This window comes from Colossoma macropomum, unplaced genomic scaffold, assembly GCF_904425465.1.
Source record: "Colossoma macropomum unplaced genomic scaffold, Colossoma_macropomum, whole genome shotgun sequence".
Taxonomy (NCBI): Eukaryota; Metazoa; Chordata; class Actinopteri; order Characiformes; family Serrasalmidae; genus Colossoma; species Colossoma macropomum.
In genome coordinates this window covers 36224046-36242903 of record NW_023494798.1, presented here as the reverse complement: position 1 = coordinate 36242903, position 18858 = coordinate 36224046, and the positions used below count along the sequence as shown (strand labels likewise).

The 18858-nt window shown below is 42.9% G+C and overlaps 1 protein-coding gene across 1 annotated transcript in view; it reads left to right on the top strand.

Annotated features, from left to right (window-relative positions):
- Window positions 1–18858, top strand: part of dner (delta/notch-like EGF repeat containing) — a 57857-nt gene that overhangs the window by 23768 nt on the left and 15231 nt on the right. The window contains exons 2-7 of the mRNA XM_036585619.1: window positions 9361–9687; window positions 10756–10850; window positions 11417–11580; window positions 12573–12721; window positions 14995–15148; window positions 16235–16348. Coding sequence (XP_036441512.1) covers window positions 9361–9687; window positions 10756–10850; window positions 11417–11580; window positions 12573–12721; window positions 14995–15148; window positions 16235–16348 — 1003 coding nt within the window. The remainder of the gene's footprint in view (window positions 1–9360; window positions 9688–10755; window positions 10851–11416; window positions 11581–12572; window positions 12722–14994; window positions 15149–16234; window positions 16349–18858) is intronic.

The window sequence follows — 18858 nt, the reverse complement described above, 5'->3', positions numbered from 1 at the left end:
ATTCAGTCTACAGCAGTTTAGCCCCACCATTCAGCTACAGCAGTTTAGCTCCACCATTCAGCTACAGCAGTTTAGCCCCACCATTCAGTCTACAGCAGTTTAGCCCCACCATTCAGCTACAGCAGTTTAGCCCCACCATTCAGTCTACAGCAGTTTAGCTCCACCATTCAGCTACAGCAGTTTAGCTCCACCATTCAGCTACAGCAGTTTAGCTCTGCCCATATATCAGTCTTACAGGCACAGTAATGAAAACAGCCTGTTTAATTGTACAGAATGAAGAGAGGTTATAATACGGTCATATTGAAAGGATTAATGTTTTATCTACCAAAAAGCACATAAACATTAGAAGTCCTGATTCACTCATCTTATCTCGTCCTGTCAGACTCGCTTGTCCTTCAGTCCACTCTGTCCCCTCCACTGGTCAGTCTCCATCACTCTGCTGCATCTTCACTGTGTTCCACTGAGGTTCACTTCCATTACGGCCTGATTGATTAACAGCATTACGACTGACGTGGAGATGTTTTAAATAATTAGGCTGTTTAGATAATCAAGTCCCTGAGTTCTCCGTCTGCTCTTCTTCTTCTTCATCATCAGTCTCTCTCCGGTCTGCTCTTCTGCCCTGCTTACGGTCCGAAACTCCAGAAACCATTCATTACTGTGAGGTACAGTTATCTGCCAAAGTGAAACAGTCAGAACGTTCCATCAGAATGATCCATGATCGGAACCTGTTACAGAAGATGAAATTCCCAGTTTGAGGAACAAAGCTGATGTTCTCCAGCTTCTTCTTTGAATCTTCTGTTCCCCCTTAAAGCTGCACTACATAAGATATTTAACCCTCTGGCCTCTTTTCCACTGCAGGGCCGAGCGGTCCTGAGCACGGAAGTTACCCGCTCCAGTGGCTTTTCCATACGGATACAGTTTGACACGGAATGCTTAAAAGGTGGGCTCAGCCCGTTTTTTTGGCACGGTTAGCTAACCGTACTCGGGGCCACAGAACCGTTTGGTGGGATGATGTAACGATGTAGCCGTTCGCTGATTGGTTCTGTGTTTATGTCGGTATTGTGCCACAGCATCCTGCTGCGCTATTTCAAACCCAAAAGCAATCAAATACATTCACTTTGCTTAAATAAATGAAAGCAGTGCACGATTTTAAACCCACCACTCAATAAACATCAAAGCTTCAGTCTAACCCAGTTTCTAAATGTAACAGAAGCTTCAGTGACACAAATTTAGATGATAATGACTCATATCTAAGGAAGTAAAGTCGAGCGGCTGATGTTAGAGGAACAGAAATGAAACCTGTTCTCTGGTGTCTGGAGCTGGTGCCTCCTAGCTAAGCTAATCCTAATGCTGGTTTCTCTCTCCTAGCTAAAGAGATCAAACACCCCAGTGCAGTTTCAATTTGACCAACTGCTCTGCTGTCACAACTGTAGATGATAAAAACATAAAAAGTGAGAGCAAAGTCGACTGATCGGTGTTGGAGTGACTGAAAGCTGAAATCGGACCTGTTCTGTTAGAGCTTTAAACTGTAGCCTGCTAGGCTAAGCTAATGCGAGTGCCCGGTGCCTCCCACTGCAGTACAGGCTCGGTTCTAGCGGGCCGATGCTTAAAAACACCCGTTTAGAGGATAAAGAAGATGAGAGCAGCTGACAGAGAGAGACTGGAGTTGGAGGGACAGATGGAATCAGATGTGGGTGGGTGGTGTGTGTGTTGCTCTTAGCTTGTTAGCAGTTAGCCACTCGTTTGTGTAGCTTTCTTCGGTATTTCCTGGTTCTGATTTAGTGGTTCAACAGATGGAAACAGAAACCGTAACCAGCCTCACGAGTCCGGACCAGCGCAGAACGGCCCAGTACAGCCACGAGAACCATTTGGCTTCATAGTGGAAATCAGCCTCTGATTATCTTTGGGGTCAATTTGACCCCATTCAATCTTAACGTCCCTAAATAAATGACTAACTGATCATTTTTTTGCTTCATATTTAATGATGTTTCCTAATTTAATTGGGATAACTGGTTAAATATAAAATTAACATGATGATATGTTTTCAATATGTTGTACACATTTTGTCTTCATTGTTGTTGGGGTCAGTTTGACCTCAAGAATTAAAGATGTTAGTAAATTTGAAGATAACAGGTTTATTTAAAACTGAAAGCAGCATCATTATTAAGTGAGGAGAATGTAAACAGGCTGTAATATGGTGAGTGTGTCGCCTGTAAAACCTGAAATAATCATTTAAACTCAGAGGCGTTGAGTTTTTCACACCACGTCGTACGTCTTTACGTATTAACATCACACACAGACTCAGAAAGAAGGTCCGGCTCGATGTTTCGCCTCAAATGATCTCAGAATCAGCATCACACTGATGAAGATGTGATGACAGTAGTAGATAATTCACTCTCATCCTCAGAGACGCTGCTTCACCCAGTTTAGACTGAGATCTCTTTCAATTCTCTTTCAATCAAAGTGGCTGCAGTTACACATTTCCACCAGAGGGGTCTCAAATCCCCCAAACCTTACACAGTGCAGCTTTGAATGTTTTTTCTGCATTTGTTTTATTTGAGAAAGTTTTTATTCATATTTTGCTGTCTTGTCAGTGAATCATACCTGTCAACCTAATCCTAATGTAAATTTGAAGGTGGGTCCTATATAGAACCATTTCAAGCTTAAATGGTGAATGTTGATGGAGAATGTGTTGTACATGGTTCTATATAGCACCAAAAGGGGTTCTACTACAGTTATGCCAAGCTTGGAGAACCATTTCAGCAGGCAAAGAGTTCTATATAGAACTTATGGTTCCATATAGGACTTTGGACATTTACTAAAGCACATTTGAAGAACCATTTTAAAAGTGAATATAAATGCAATTTTAACTTTTTTCTATTCAGTCACTGTTTAAAGAGTAACTCCACCACTAGGACCAGCTGAAACGCTCTGCTCTGTAATAATAAAATATGACAGCTTTGCTTAAAATGTCAGTTCTGCCTCTGCAGCGCCCCCTCTGGTTCAACTCTGCTATAGGCGCGGATGACATGTCTTCGTACTAAAGATGACTTGTCACAGTATGCAAATCAGTCAAACAATGTTACCGCCCCCTGATGACTCCTTACTCATGCTGTGCACATAAATATGAAAGCATATGAGCCGAGAGTGAGGAGGACATCAGGTTATATCGAATGTGGACCTGCTGAACAGATCATTAGAAGCGAGCTGTCGCGGTTTCAGGGAATGTTCTCTGCCACTCACTGCTAATCGTTTAGTGGCACTATGTTAACTCTTCGGCTTGCTGTTAATGCTGAAGACGCACTGCCTGATCAGAAACACCTTCCTCTGTCGAAGATGGGGACGGTAGTGGAGAAATAAGACTCTCAGTCACAAAAGTGCCGTTTGATTCTTTCTGTCTCCATATTGTCTGGTAGCTACGTACGCTAGCTCTGAAAACACAGCAGCCCAGCCCACCCGGTTTCCCTCACAGCCCCACCTCCAAACCCGAACATCACTGCAGTGCCCCTCCCATTTTTCAAAGTTGTGCCGGGGGGTGGAGTTAGCTGAAAATAGTAGTATTTTATTTATTTGTTTGTTTATTTGTTTATTTGCTCAGACAGCTGATCCAGATATTGACCTTTGAGCTCAATAATAATTAAAATAATCCGAAATCTCTGTGTGTATATTAATTTGTCCCGAATGCTGGGCTGTGTTGTATGAGATCAGCGCTCTGGTGTTTAGTGTGAGGGGATGTATGGGTCAGACTTTCCATTCACAGCAGCTAAACCATCTATGCTGCGCTTTCAGACAGGTAGGTGATCGCGCTGGAGGAGCTGGCCTGGTTCTAATCGTCTGTGACTGTGTTTTGTTCAGCGTGGTTCCCCCGAGGGCCGGACTGAAGTGTTCTAGACGTGCTCAGACTGATCTTTCCTGTCAGTCTGACAGCATCTCACAGCTCCGGGTTCCTTAGCGCTAAATAAAGCTAAACAGACTGAAGCTGATGGTCTGTAGGGATGATGTGCACCGACTGTGTTATTATACTCATAAAACAGCTCCATTAACGCAGGAACAGCTCCAGCTTTACCACATCAGATAACAACACTGCAGCGTCGCTCATATTACAGCCTTATTATTACAGAGGAGAACCCACTGTACACACAGCAATATCTCTCTGTCTCTCTCTCTCTCTCTCACACACACACACACACACTCTCTACCTCTCTCTCTCTCTCTCTCTTGTTCTCTGTCCTTTCTCTATCTCTCTCTCTGTCTCCTTTTTCTTTCTCTCTCCTTTCTTCTCTCTCTTTCTCTCCTCTCTCACTCACGCTCTCTTTCTTTTCTCACTCTATTTCTCTCTCTCATTCTTCCCTCTCTTCTCTCTCTCCTCTTTCTCTCTAGCTGTCTCTCTTTCTCTGTCTCGTTTTTTCCCTCCTTTCTCTCTCTCTCACCTTCACTGTCTTTATTTGTCTTTCTCTTTCTTCTCTCATTCTCTGTCTCTGTCTTTTTTTCTCTGTCCTCTTTTACTTTCTCTCTATCTCTCTCTCTTTCTCCCTTTTCTCTCTCTTTCTTCTCTCTCCTTTCTTTTTCTCTTTCTTTCTCCTTTCTCGTCTCTCCTTTCTCTCCCTGTCTCTCTCTCTCTCTGCTCCTTTGCATCATTTTGATCATTAGCTTGTTTAATTAATTTGCTAATGTGATTGTTATGGTGAAAGTATTTGTTTCTCTGTTTATCATCAGCGTGAACATCAGTAGCTCATATTGCAGTGGTGTTAAATCTGTTATATAATTTAACTTAAACAACATAAATAATATTTATATTAAGGTTATTAATACTATGCAAAATTATTATGATTCTACTATTTAATAATATTTAGACTAACCAACTAATTTCAATTATTAACACACACACAGTATATTACACATGTATATATTTATTTTTGTATACAATAATATATGGATTGTTCAGGAGGAAGCGTTCCTCAGACTGCGATCAGACCTCATCATTTCCCTTTATGATTATGTAAATATATGCTAATAAGATCAAACTGCTCTGCCTCCAGTTTAATCCTTTATACGGAGTGCAGTCTGAGTCTGAGAGACAGATGGAGGGAGAGATAAAGAATAATAAACATACGGCTTCATCTGAGCGCTCTCATTGGCTTTGGGTTTTCTAACTACTGTATCCATGGCAACACAGTTACTGTCATGAAAAACTGGTGAAGTGTTGATGAAATTTGTTCAGGACACAGGAAGATCAGTAACATCAGCCTAATGAGAAACTGTAGAACAGACTCAGTTTATATCACAATACCTACATTTAGAGTCGGTTATTCATTCAGCCTAATGAGAAACTGTAGAACAGACTCAGTTTATACCACAATACCTACATTTAGAGTCGGTTATTCATTCAGCCTAATGAGAAACTGTAGAACAGACTCAGTTTATACCACAATACCTACATTTAGAGCCAGTTATTCATTCAGCCTAATGAGAAACTGTAGAACAGACTCAGTTTATATCACTATACCTACATTTAGAGCCAGTTATACATTTCTAATGGAATAATAGAATTTATTTTGTGTATATGGCAAAGGTCGCATTGTTTAGATTGATCACATTGAGTTTGTATTGCGTATTTTTTTTAGGTTTCTGATTAAAAGGCTCATCAGTTTCACCTGTTGTAGCTCTTTTAGCTAACTAAGCTTAGTCACACTGTGTGCCCTGACTCTAAATAAACAGATGAAAGAAAGGCTAAAAGAACACAGTGAGGACTTTTGTCTTATCCTTTTATTTTTGTGTTTTAACTGTTTATGGTAGGCAAGTTAGCCAGCTTGCTAACTGTGATGCTATCTCCTTATAGAGTCACTATATCACCTATAGTGTCAACCCACTGCTGTCAACATCAACAGTCATCTACACCTGTTCGTTACATATCAGCAGCTCTTACTCCCAGTAAATAATCACCTGATATGATTAGGTTCACAGTTGTGTTGCTGCTGTTTATGCTTAACCATGTTTAGTGAGTTAGCTAGCTAGCTAGCTGCACCAAAATGGAGGAGTTTTCTGTCACCTTCTTCCAGACCAAATGTCATAGCCTGTGACACCAGCTACTGTAGCATATGGCTGATGTTCCTCTAAGGCTGCGTTCACATTACCAGGCTGAAGTGGCACAAATCAGATTTTTTGCCCTAATGTGACTCAGATCTGTTTTCAGGGCTGTGTGGATGCAAATCTGATCTTTTCAAATCTTTCATATGTGGTCCTAGATCGGATACGTATTGGATTCGTGGCCATGTGACCTTAATGTGACGCTCAGATCTGAATTCATGTGCTTTTTCTCCACTGCGCTGCGCCATCATTCAGCGTTACCATGGCAACAGCGCCGAATGGAAGTTAAAGCCTGTAAACGGTGGAAAAGCAGCTCATCTCACCTTTTTCTCCTTCGTCTCGCTCTAATAATGAAGCTGAGAGCTGATCAGAGTTAATGATCTTCTCAGCGAAGCTCGTTCTGCTCGTTAGTTTGTGCTGATGATGCGGTGATTCATTCACGTGACGTTACTGAGTAGGATGAGCTCATGAGGGTCATTTCAGGACGCCGGTTCGTCACATTAATGACAGATTTGAATCACTTACCTAAACGAGTGTGAACCATCCTGTCAGAGAGATCGGATCTGAGCAAAAAATCAGATTTGAGCAACGAGGCTTGTAATGTGAACGTAGCTTTAGGGATTTACTAACATTGCTGGCTGGCTAAGTTAACGTCATAATCTACACTACTGTAGCGTAGCTGAAGTTACTCTAAAGGATTTATTAGCCCTACTAGATAAACCAGTACAGGCCAGCATGGCTGGTCACCAGCAAAACCAGCACAAGCCCAACATAAAGTCACTGAGCGGTAAGGTTCATCGATCAAATCTTGATCTGATGTGGACAGCATGGTCCTTATGACGCTGTCCTCCGTTTTATACAGATATATCAATTATTATATTTACTTCATTAATCATATGTCTTTCATTTAATCCAAATAATCTCAATTTCTGTTTTCCTCCTCTTCATGTGATCAATATATACACTCCATTATTAATCATTAATCACATCTAATCAGTGTAGCTGTAACTGCTCTCTGCAAGTGCCTTCTGGGTCTTTCCTACATGATCACAGGGGGATTGTTGGATTGTGGTGTGTATCTGTCTCTAAGGGCCTGATGTCTATTTTATTCTCAATAACTTCAGTAATGACTTCACAAGTCAATACCAGCATAAACCAGTTTAGACTGCATGCTGGTCTGTGCTGTTTTTTTCTAGCAGAGTAGACTCATCTGTTAGTCTACAACAGTTGGTTCCGGCCACGCAAGCTGATTGGTTGAGAAGTGTTCTAACTGTGCTGTTATTTTACCATAACATCACGGGTTTCTCACAAACACTGTATCACTCCGCTGAGACGCTGTTGCTAAGCAGCGACTTTGACAGCTGTAGGAGACGCTCAAGCTGTTTGAACGTTTTTACTTCTTACTTTGCCACAAACAGAAAACGGACACTTTTAAGATCACATTTGACCGACAGCCGATCTGGCAAAAATTGACTAAACTGAGCTGAACCTGATATTGCGGCAGTTTTATGGCTCAGTCTGTGCTTCAAAAGGCGAGTCTTACAGCAGACTGTGCAGCGAGTGGGCGGAGCTTGTTACTCTGACGCTGCTTGTTAAGGAACTATAATTTGGTGAAGGAACTGCGAACATTAAAACATATTAAACGCCGCGTTCACGGCCCAGTTTATTAATTTATTACTGTATTTATTTAACTGCTGTATAAAAGCAATAGAACACTCGAGGAGTGATGTTATTTCGCGATAACACACTGCCTCTCGTGCTCTACTGCTTAAGTCTACAGCACCAGCCACTGGAGCATGACTGAAGTTATGCTGCGTTTGACTAAAACTCATTACTCTGAATTTTCGGCCTCTGATTGAGGGGAAAAAAACACCCCTTAACTGTCGGGAAGGCACCCTCAACTCTGAGCATTTCATGTCAAACCAACATGGTTGGTCGTACTGCCAACACTCATAAAGCACCACTTCTCCACTTTTAAATGACGTTACATTAGTTTTAGCTTCAGCTTAACTGTAATAAAGCTCCACTTCTTTATGGAAGAATCTCTGTTGACATGAAATAACTGAGTAAAAAACAGTCCAAAACGCTTTTGTCAGAGCACTTGTCACAAAAAACAAAATAGACATTCAAAATAGATGAACTTGTTCGTGACAGAAACAAAGAACTTTAAAAATGAAACTCAAAGTGAGGAAGAATTCTCCAGCACTGAACATTTTCATTGAGTATATTCGGACTAATGAAGCTGTTCAAATCGCTGAGCTCATCACTCACTGGGAGGCTACTTTAATGAAGATTTAAATGATTCATATTCCTTCATAATATATATTTATTATTAACAGTGTGTTGTTTCCCCCACAGAGACAATCACAGAGATAAGAGATAAGAGAGATAACAGTGCACAGTGCACAAAGCACAGTGTGGGGGATGTTATGGTTGGGGTGAGAGTCTCTCTCTGTGCTGAAGGGAACAGGATAATTAGATTAGCTACACAAAGATAACACTTCATCATTTAAACTAATGGGCTTCAGCGCTGTGCACTCATTCAATCAGTTACAAAGCAAAGCTAATGACTTTAGAAATAGAAATAGAAACACATTATTCACCACAATACTGCACATTCAGCTCCACTGTTACTGTGGGCGCACTGAAAAACACTGTTCTGATCCTTAGCACTGAATTTTTCTTAAATCCTGTCGTCTGTTTTGTCTGTCAGCCTCAGCATTAAAGGGCTCATATCGAGGAAAATTTAATTTTCTTCACTTTTCTGAAATAAGATTTGATCTAGTATGTAAACATCGTTACAGTTTCAAACCGTACCATTCGCAGTGCATACAGTCCATATATGGACATTTAGCTGGTTGTGGTTGTGATGTCACAAAAAAATACAAACTCACAGCAGCCTACAGCAGTTTAGCTCCACCCATTCAGCCTGCAGCAGTTTAGCTCCACCCATTCAGCTACAGCAGTTTAGCTCCACCCATTCAGCTACAGCAGTTTAGCTCCACCCATTCAGCCTACAGCAGTTTAGCCCCACCCATTCAGCCTACAGCAGTTTAGCTCCACCTATTCAGCTACAGCAGTTTAGCCCCACCCATTCACCTACAGCAGTTTAGCTCCACCCATTCAGCCTACAGCAATTTAACCCCACCCATTCAACCTACAGCAGTTTAGCTCCACCATTCAGCTACAGCAGTTTAGCTCCGCCCATTCGTTCTGAAGTAATGAGTGTTTCAGTTCAGGCTTTGATCTATAAACCTTTTTTTTCTTCCACAGTTTTTTGCCGACCCCTGCGCCAGCGGCCCCTGTCTCCATGGTAACTGTAGCCGAGATACGGACGGCGCTGGGTTTGTGTGCGAGTGCAATGACGGATACGGAGGGGTCAGGTGTGACCAGGCCACGACGACCTTTGACCTCACTGAGTCCTGGGACCTGGCGGAAAGCCCCGCCCCCGAGAGCGTCACTCCGGCCACTCCGGCGACCGCCACTCAGCCGTCTCAGCCTATCACGGTCAACCCCACCACTCAGTCCCCTCCCACCCTGCAGCCATGGCAACCCAAACCCGGACAGAGAGTGGTGGAGGTCCAGTGGGATGAGCAGCAGGTGAGGGTGGACACAGAGTCAGAATGTTTTCCTCTTATAATTAATGTCTGAGTCTTCAGGGTTTGGGCTTTTGTGACGCCGAACCAGAGCGTGTGAGTGAAGAGGAGTGTCAGACATTTCCACTCCTCGCTCAAATCACTCCAGCTGTTCTTCTCCATGAAGAAGGAAAATGAAAGATCTCGAAACCTCCTCTCAAAAGTGTTTGAGTGTCTTCTGTCTTGTTGGGCTGCGTTTGTTAGGCTGAATGGACTCGCTTTACTAGCCTAATGCTAGCCAATATATTGATTAGCCACACAGTGTGTTATTGTTCAGAAGTGTGGTGCCTTTGTAGTCTCTCCATACATTTAAGACATACAATAAAGATCATAATAATGGACCGTATGAAGCAGAGACAGAGCGGGTTTCTCTGACGTGTGAGTGAGTAGCAGGACATGGAAAACCTGGAGTGGAGCTGGAGTTTTGGGTGAGGACTGGAAATGTCTGCCGCTCAGCTCCACTCATACTCTGGGCCACAGAACAAGGTGAGACGGCGCTGTGTTTAAGTTCACGTTTCCACATTTTGTTATTTTATATTATATTAAGCTGTTTGTAGAAAATATTAATATGATTTTCCTTAATGCATCTTCACAGGACATTGTATTAATGTATTTAATATGTAAAAGGGGAACCCATCCTCCTCTGGTCTACACCGGATAGCAAACAGTAAGAGAATTTTACCAATAGTGTAAAAGATAAAAATACAGAAAAGGGGAAAAAGCAGGCTGTGACTGGACAGACATGTTTAGATTAAGCAGTGATGACTGATGACTGTTAGAGGCCGATCAGAGTAACAGAGAGAATCAGTCAGTGTTGGTGGTGAAAACCAGTAACTGCTGTTAGAAGAGAATCACAGAGAACCATGAACGTCAGTGACTGTTAGAGGCTGTAATGAAGATCTGTGGTGTGAAAGCAGTAAAGAGCCCAGAATCAGTCCTGGGTGTGGACTCAGACATACAGGACGAGTGTAAAAACGACTTTAAAGCGCCTAAATTCTGTAGAGATCTGACCGAATCTGTGTGGTTGTTCCAGATCACTGACGGCTCAGAGTGTGGGAGCTCTGCAGGCCCTGACTCCGCTGGGGTGATGACCGATTCCATGGAAGTTGCCGAGGAAACTGCTGTAAAGTATGACACTTTTATTTTATACAATAGTAAGCTCCGCCCACACACTCTGATTGGTTGAAAAGTGTTCCACCTGTGTTGATATATTTAATAACACAGTTTTTTCACTCTACCTGTATCACTCTGCTGACCACCAACAACAATGGTCACTTTACTCAAGTTGCTGACACTACGCTTTGCATAATTTCAAGCATAAACAATACTATATCTTTAAAAGTGTTCTGGGCTTTTTTCATTTATTTTTTCTTTACTTTGTAAAAAGTTTATTATAAAAGCAGTTAGTAGAACATTGGAAGTGATGTCACAACCATGAACACTTGTACACGTTCAGCTTAAAGCAGTTCAGACTACAGCAGTTTAGCCCCAACCATTCAGCCTACAGCACTTTAGCTCCGCCCATTCAGCCATATATAGTCTTAAAGGCACAGTAACACAAACAACCTTTTTAATTGTAAGGGATAAAAAGGTTATAAGGTTATATGATGAAGCAATAAAGAGGTAATAAAATAATCACTCTCTGTCTCTCTCTGTCTCTCTCTCTCTCTCTCTCTCTCTCTCTCTCTCTGTAGGTTGGTGGTTAATGTTAGCGGCCCCGCTGTGTTATGGCGAGTTAAGGATGAAGGTTATTCGCGCTGTTCTGTAGATGATGGTACCATCGTTTGGTTCCAACAGGCGGCCGACGGTCTGGTCATCCCTGACCAGTCGCTTCCACTTGGACACAACTACTTCATCAGTAAGTATGTGTGTGTTCGTCCTGTTGAAGCTCAGCAGGAATGTCACACAGGGAAGTTTACAATGTAAGATGAGTTTGATGTCTCATAACACCAGTTTCGTTATTGAAGCTCACAGTATGGCTGTGTTTGGAACTGTGTACTGCTCCAGTACATACTGAATACTGCATACTCTGAACAGCATCCAGTATATGACACAAGCCGTGTGACGAACTACAGGACAGGGGCGTGACTAGACCACCACCATCAGGAACTGAGCCAATCAGACTGATCTCAAGTCCCGCCCCATTTTTCTCAGCCCTCCAATCACTGCTTAGCAATCGTTGCAAGCTGCTTTCCAGCGTGTCCGTTTGTATTTTGGTTGAGAGATGAGTCTGTGTGACTTTTAAAAGACACTCCATACAGTGACCGAGGGCAGGACAGATTTGTATGTGTGGTAAACCTGTGTTGTTTCAAACACCTGTTTTCCTCCGTTTGCGAGTTGTTTTAATTTATTAAAGTCTTCGCTGGTAATATTATCTAGTTAGACTGAATAATAAACAGGAGACTGAGAAGTCGATGCTGAGCGGATTGTTTGGCTGAGTTACTGTTTTAGCCAGAAAGCAGAAAGTTAACCTTTAAATAGACAAAGTTATCAAATCACCTCAAGACCAGCAGAGGGCGCTGGTGTGGATTTAGCACTGCAGTGAGTGCAGCAGCTTCTGGTCAAATTTCTTGCACTTTGTTGTTGTTTTTAATGTACAGAATAAAGGCTGAAACCTGCGCTATTAAAATATCCGGGCGGTTACGTCAGTGTTTACATCCTCCTGAACCGCCGTGTTGCATTTTGGGATGCAGTATATCTCGGAGCTCTACTCGTGTACTGGAATATTGCCCCAGAGCGGAACGTCACCTGGGGATCTTTGGTGTTCTGTTCAGTATGTGACCTGTATGCAGTGCTGTTTCAAACACAGCCAAAGTTTTTCTCTCTCTAACTCTGCTTGTTTGTGTGTAGCTGTGCTGCGCGTCGGCGCCCCCTCTGCTCCGGAGGTGATTGTGCGCCTGCAGCTAACAGTGAAGGCCAGCAGCTGCATGGAGCCTGGCAGCGGCTTCAGCGACCCACAATGCTCTGGGAGAGGGAAGTGCATCACCCAGCCATCTGCGGTAAGATAAAAAATCTCTCTCCTGCAGGTGAGGTTAAAGCGATAAATCAAACTCCCCCAGTTTCCCACTCTCCCTAAATCAGTGGTTTTGCACCTGGGAGCCACGGCCCCCGGGGGGCCGTGATTAGGAAGGCCTTCGAGTTGAATTTGGAGGTTGAGAAGAAGGGAAAAGCTCATCTCTGCAGAGCTGTGGCCTGAGAGGGACCCAGTCTGTCACAGCTGGCCTACACATTCAATATGCATGCCGGTCAAACAGCCCTTTCATGTTAAAGTAGGCAGTTCTTGGCTACATTGAGTGATGAAACTAGGGATGCATCAATACTGTTTCTCCAGACCGAGTATGAGGACATAGTTTTTAGTACTCACTGATGCCAAGTCTGACATAATACTGAGTAACCTACTTAGAATGAAGCAGTTATTAGTGTAAATGAGTGTAATGTAATGTACAGTTAAATCCTTAAAATCTATCTGGTTTTTAATGAACTGCGTTATCTCGCTCTGCTGCATCAGTGATCTCTGATCGAGCAGCGCTGCAGTGGAGGTTTAGTTCCCCGTCAGAAAAGCTCTTCTGTACAGCTGTAAGTAAAGTAGGTTTCATAGTTTTGATCCTCATCTGTCTCTTTCAGCAGCAGCACAGCGACAGCAGGAATCACATCCGAGTCTGATGCATCCTTTCCGTTTTGTTGGAGTCTTTTGATTGGCCGGCTGAGCTGTAGCTGAATGTCCTCTAAAGCCAGACGCTGTGTGATGTTAGAGATCTTGTTCTTTGGTGACTCACTGTCCGTTTGATTAGACCATCGTGTTCAGACAAAGCTACGATTTCTAAACTCACACTGTACGAAACGCTCCGTCTGACTGACCTGCTACGGGAAACGCAGCCTCTACAGACGCTCTGTCTACAGACCGTTATCAATAAAGCTGATTCACTCAGAATAACCGAGTACTGAGCAGCACGCTGAGACGCTGAGCAGCGCTGCTAACACTGAGCTCTGAAATATACACAGTAGGACAGTTTGGTCTCTGTACAGACTGATTTACACAGACAGGTTAAAAATGAACATATTAATCGTTTAAGTGGTCAGAGCCCACTGATGGGCTCAGAGTTTTATTAACACCCTTTATTACACACTTTTACCTGGTGGGAATCTGCCATGGTGGAGTGTTTAAAGTGACCGACGGCTTTGTGTCCGACTGTGACGGAGTCAGTGACTCTGATCAGATCCTCCTTCACTGAGTTTGTTCGTTAGCGCAGCAGCTCCACTCGGCTAACCTCACACAGTATCAGCTGGTATCCGATGCTTGTATCGGTTCTTTTTTATGAGTCTGAGTAAACGAGCGGGGTATCGGTATCGACGCATCCCTGGAGTCTGAAGTTTGTTTTTTTATCTTTAACACCGGAGCTGTGAGGCTAACGTAGCTAACAAGTAATGGAAGCTTATACCCACCAATTAGCATCATGACTAAGTCATTTACATTTTTGCTGAAGTATCACTTTAAGCGCTGTAAGATCTACAGTGTGTGATATAAGAAAAGCTGCAGAGGAGAGAATGGAGAGAGAGAGAGACAGAGAGGAGGGAGAGACAGAGAGAGAGAGACACAGAGAGAGAGAGACAGAGAGAGAGAGAGAGAGAGAAAATAGTCTAAGAATAGAAAGAGAGGGAGCTCATTAATCAGAGGCGGCTCTGCAGAAGCAGAGTTTTCAGTTCAGTTCAGTAAAGCAGGTTTAGATACAGCACCAACAATAAAATCACAGGAACAAATATTTAGAGCATTTAAGTGTTTTATAGGTGCTATAAAATACTTGTAATATTACAAATAAAATATTCATAAATAAATATTATTAGAAACTGAAATTATCAAAGAACATAAGTATTTTTGTGGTAATAATAGTTTTACTATCTCATATATGTGATGTATGTGATACATGGTAGTATGTGATGTATATGGTATATTTGATGTGTGATGTGTGTGATTCGTGTGATGTTTGTGGTGTATATATGTAATATATGTGACGTATGTAATGTATGTGACGTGACGCATGTGATACACATGATACATGTGGTATAAGTGTTGTATGTAATGTATGTAATATGTGATGCATGTGATACATGTGATATATGTAGCATGTGGTGTATGTAATGTATGTGATATATGTGGCATATGATAAACGTGAGATGTATGATAAACATTTAATGGTGCTAAATATGCTATTTACAGTAACAGTGGTGTGTGTGTGTGTGTGTGTGTGTGTGTGTGTGTGTGTGTGTGTTATAGAGCACGTTTTACTGTCAGTGTGACGACGGATTTTCCGGAATTTTCTGTGAGGAATTTGACGCGTGCCACACAAAGCCGTGTGAGAATAACGGAACCTGCACTGACCTGAGGCAGGGAGACGAGGGACGCAACTACACCTGTACCTGCACACCAGGTGAGTGTATGTGTGTGTATATACGCTGCCCATAAACAATTTGGGGACACCTCACCTTCTTTTAAAATTCTGAGAAAAAACAGTAACAGTTTATTGTATCATAACACGTGTATTAGCACTGAATAGCATATTTGTATTGATGAACGTCTTATGCTAGAAATTGCAACTTGCCTAAAGATATTTTAGGAGGTAAATGACATTGTATTGACTTAAAGGACATTAAACTAAAGTGACACATTGGTTCATTTTATAACACTGATATTAAGCTTTATTCACAAGTAATAGAGCTTATAAGGCAAGTCAAAACACAGTATATACGTTCTATATATTTATAGTTGAGTTACAGTTTCTGTGTTAGAGACTCTGTGGCTGTAAAGAACAGCTAGTTTTTCATCTCTGCAGCTACACAGGCTTCAGTAATAGAAAAAGAGAAAAAGAAGGAGTGAACAGAAAGAGAGAGAACAGAAAAAGAAAGACAAAGAGTAAGAGAAAAATAAAGAGAGAGAGAGAGAAAGAGAAAAAGAGAGAAAGAAAAAGAGAAAGAAAGAGAGAGAATGAAAGAGAAGGAAGGAGAGAGAATGGGGAAAAAAGAACAGAGAGAGAATGGGAGAGGGAAAAGAAGAGCGAGAGAAGGACAGAACAGAATGAGAATGGGGAGAGAGAGACAGACAGAGAGAGAGACAGACAGAGAGAGACAGAGAGAGAGAGAACAGAGAGAGAACAGAGAGATAGAGAGAGAGACAGAGAGACTGGGAGAGAGACAGTGCTGTAGTGCTGTAGTATACAGTGAGCTGTGTGTATTAGAGGTCACTGCAGACGTGTTGACGACAGGACAGTTTTCATTATAAACTCCGGCTCTCAGACGCTGCAGGACAGCAGAGCTGAGGATCTGCTCATCAGGCCCGTCAGAACGAGGATCATTAAAGACTGTGGGCCTCCACTGCCTCTAATTGGTTCGTTAGGAAGAAAAGAGGACAGCTGGGTTAACGAGCGCTCGCGCTAATTGGGTTTTAGGGAAGTGGTGGTTTATTTGTTGGGAACTTTGTGTGTTACTCAGAGTGAGCTGATGAGCTGTGTGTGCCGCAGGGTTTGAGGGCGAGCGCTGTCAGGCTCTGGTGGATCACTGCGCCTCAGAGCCCTGCAGGAACAGAGCCACCTGCACCAGCACGCTGGACGGACCACGCTGCTACTGCGCTGAGGGTACACACACACACACACACACACACACACACTCTCACACACACACTCACACACACACACACACACACTCACACACACACACACACACAGCAAAGTCTCCTCAGATATCTTCCAGATAATACATACTCACATCCGAGGTGAATTCCACCAAAATTCCTGCATAATTAAAAGGTTAAAATGTAAACAGCCTGATTCAGAGTGATTCATGTGATTTGGTGTCTCTGTTCTAGATAAACTTACCGAGTCAGAACTGTTCACAGTGGTGGTGATAGGAACCAGACGTCCACCTCTAAAAGCTCCCTCACAGAAAGGTCCTACAGGAAATGGTTATGAATTCACTGCCTGATGACTGAGACACTGTTTTATGATAGTTTAGAGAACTTAAACTCCATTCATGGTGGAGGGATACATGCAGGGCGCTGTGAGGCAAAATAGTCCCCAAAGAAAACCTATTAGCTGCATTACAAAGCCTAGGCTGTATTTCTCTGCCGCTGTGTCATAGCAGGCCGTTCCAAAGTAAAGGACTCTTCATATACAGCCTAGAAATGCAGCTATCGTTCTGAGGGATTTCAAGGACGCATCTGATTTATCCTTCCAGGCTTCGGTTACCCACAGTTCTCACCGCACAAACGAAATGGAGGGAAAAAAAACAGCATGAAAATAACACAAAAAAGGAAAACAGAGCCGTTGGAGCGGAGCTCGTTTTAAAATGTAAGTCGTTCACATCCTTGAATTCGTCTTCATGACCTTATCAAGTGTAAAATGATTAGTTTAAAGGATTCGTCCAAATATCGTATTTTACTCAGAGGTATTTGTATTTATAGTTATATATATAGTTTATTGTACTACATAAGCTTGTTGGTGTCTTAGCTACCACAGCAACAAACACAACGGCTCCATTTTCTCTCCACTTCCCTCACAAGTTTCGCGCCGCAGTTGCAAGAGTGACATTTCTGGTGACGTCACCATGCAGCATCTTTAGGACTGCTCCATTAGTGTGACCACTAGGCTACTAAGGAGGAGTCTTCATAGGACAGTCCTACCGAGGACCCGCCCTACCTCAGCTGCAGCCTCGGCTTTGGAACACAGTGATTATTTGAAGGTGTTTTCACACCTGAAATTCTGGACCAAGGTTCCTGTTTTTGTTACATAGTCTACATTTGATCCAGTTAGTTTTGGTTCCTCATTGCCTTTTAGCGACGCACTAAAGAACTCTGACACACCTGCATCCTGTCGTCATCACCTGCATTGGCTGCGTCTCCCTGCACTGGACACTGATTGGTCTGTAAAGGAGCGTCTGACGGTGGCATGTGGTCAGTTCAGTGGGCAGACTTTTCCGTTTGGATGGAGAAAAATGTTGACTTTTGACTTTTTCATCAGACCAAATTACCGTTAAATAGCTGGTCTCCACCCCTGTGAGGCACCGCGCCTCACTTTTACTTCTCCTCTGGTTCTTTTACTTCTTCTGTTGTTTAATGGGTGACGATATCCTGCCTCAACTTCCTGTCAAGGTCTTCCTGGTCTGAAAGTCCAAACCATCCAAAAAAGTGTTTTCACACTGCAGACGAAACGAACCCTGGCTCAGTTTGATCTGGACCTAGATCACCTTTCACACCTGCTATTTTGGTTCAGACCAAACTGAAAAGTCTGAAGGTCCAGACCAAACAAGGTAGGTGTGAAAGCTCATCAACATTCCATGTAATCTCAGAAGACTCGTGTAGGTTCACTGGTGGTTCTGGATAGTAAATAAAATGTCTATATTTGTGTTGTAGTCATGGCGACCCCTGGTTCCTATCACCACCACTGTAAGACATCTGAACCGTTTCACACCAAACCTCTCTGAATCTCTCTGATTACACCATAACTGTTTTAATTATGCAGAAGTGTTGAATAAAGGAGTAGAATTCCTCTTTAAAAGCAGGAAATGCTCCCCTAAACATCCCCGCATTAAGGTGCTGAGTCAAAAACTCTGCATTATCACGCCGCTTTAAATCCGCTCAGATGTGCTCTACTTAATATAATCCACTGACTCAGCCGCGGTTGAGACTCTGAGCTGAATAAACCGTGTCTGGGAGTTTTTAAACAGTCGAGCTTCTTTTCCGTGTCTTTTTATTTCCCGCTCAGTGTGAGCAGGTCTGATCAGCGGTTTGCTTGGTTTGTCCTGATTTCGTTTCTGTTTCTGTCCTCCGCTCCTTAACTGTGTCATCGCGTTTCTTATTTTAAACTTCCCCTCCTCGGCTCCAATTAATCCTGAATCCCCGAACCGTCCTGCTCCTCCCCTCTGGAGGGAAAACTCTGACTCCAACCTCATCTTTTTCCCCACTTCTGTTCTGACAAACTGCACCTCGTGTGCTGGGATTGGCTAGTTCATGCTCCTGAGTGGTTCCTGGCTTCTTCTCCTGATTGTTGTTGTTGACTGTATCTTAGGGCAGAGTTTTTCCCGGGCCCAGATCTGCTTGCTCTGTGAGTTTGGTACATTTGGTCAAGTGTGGAAGCTGCTTTTGAGCCCG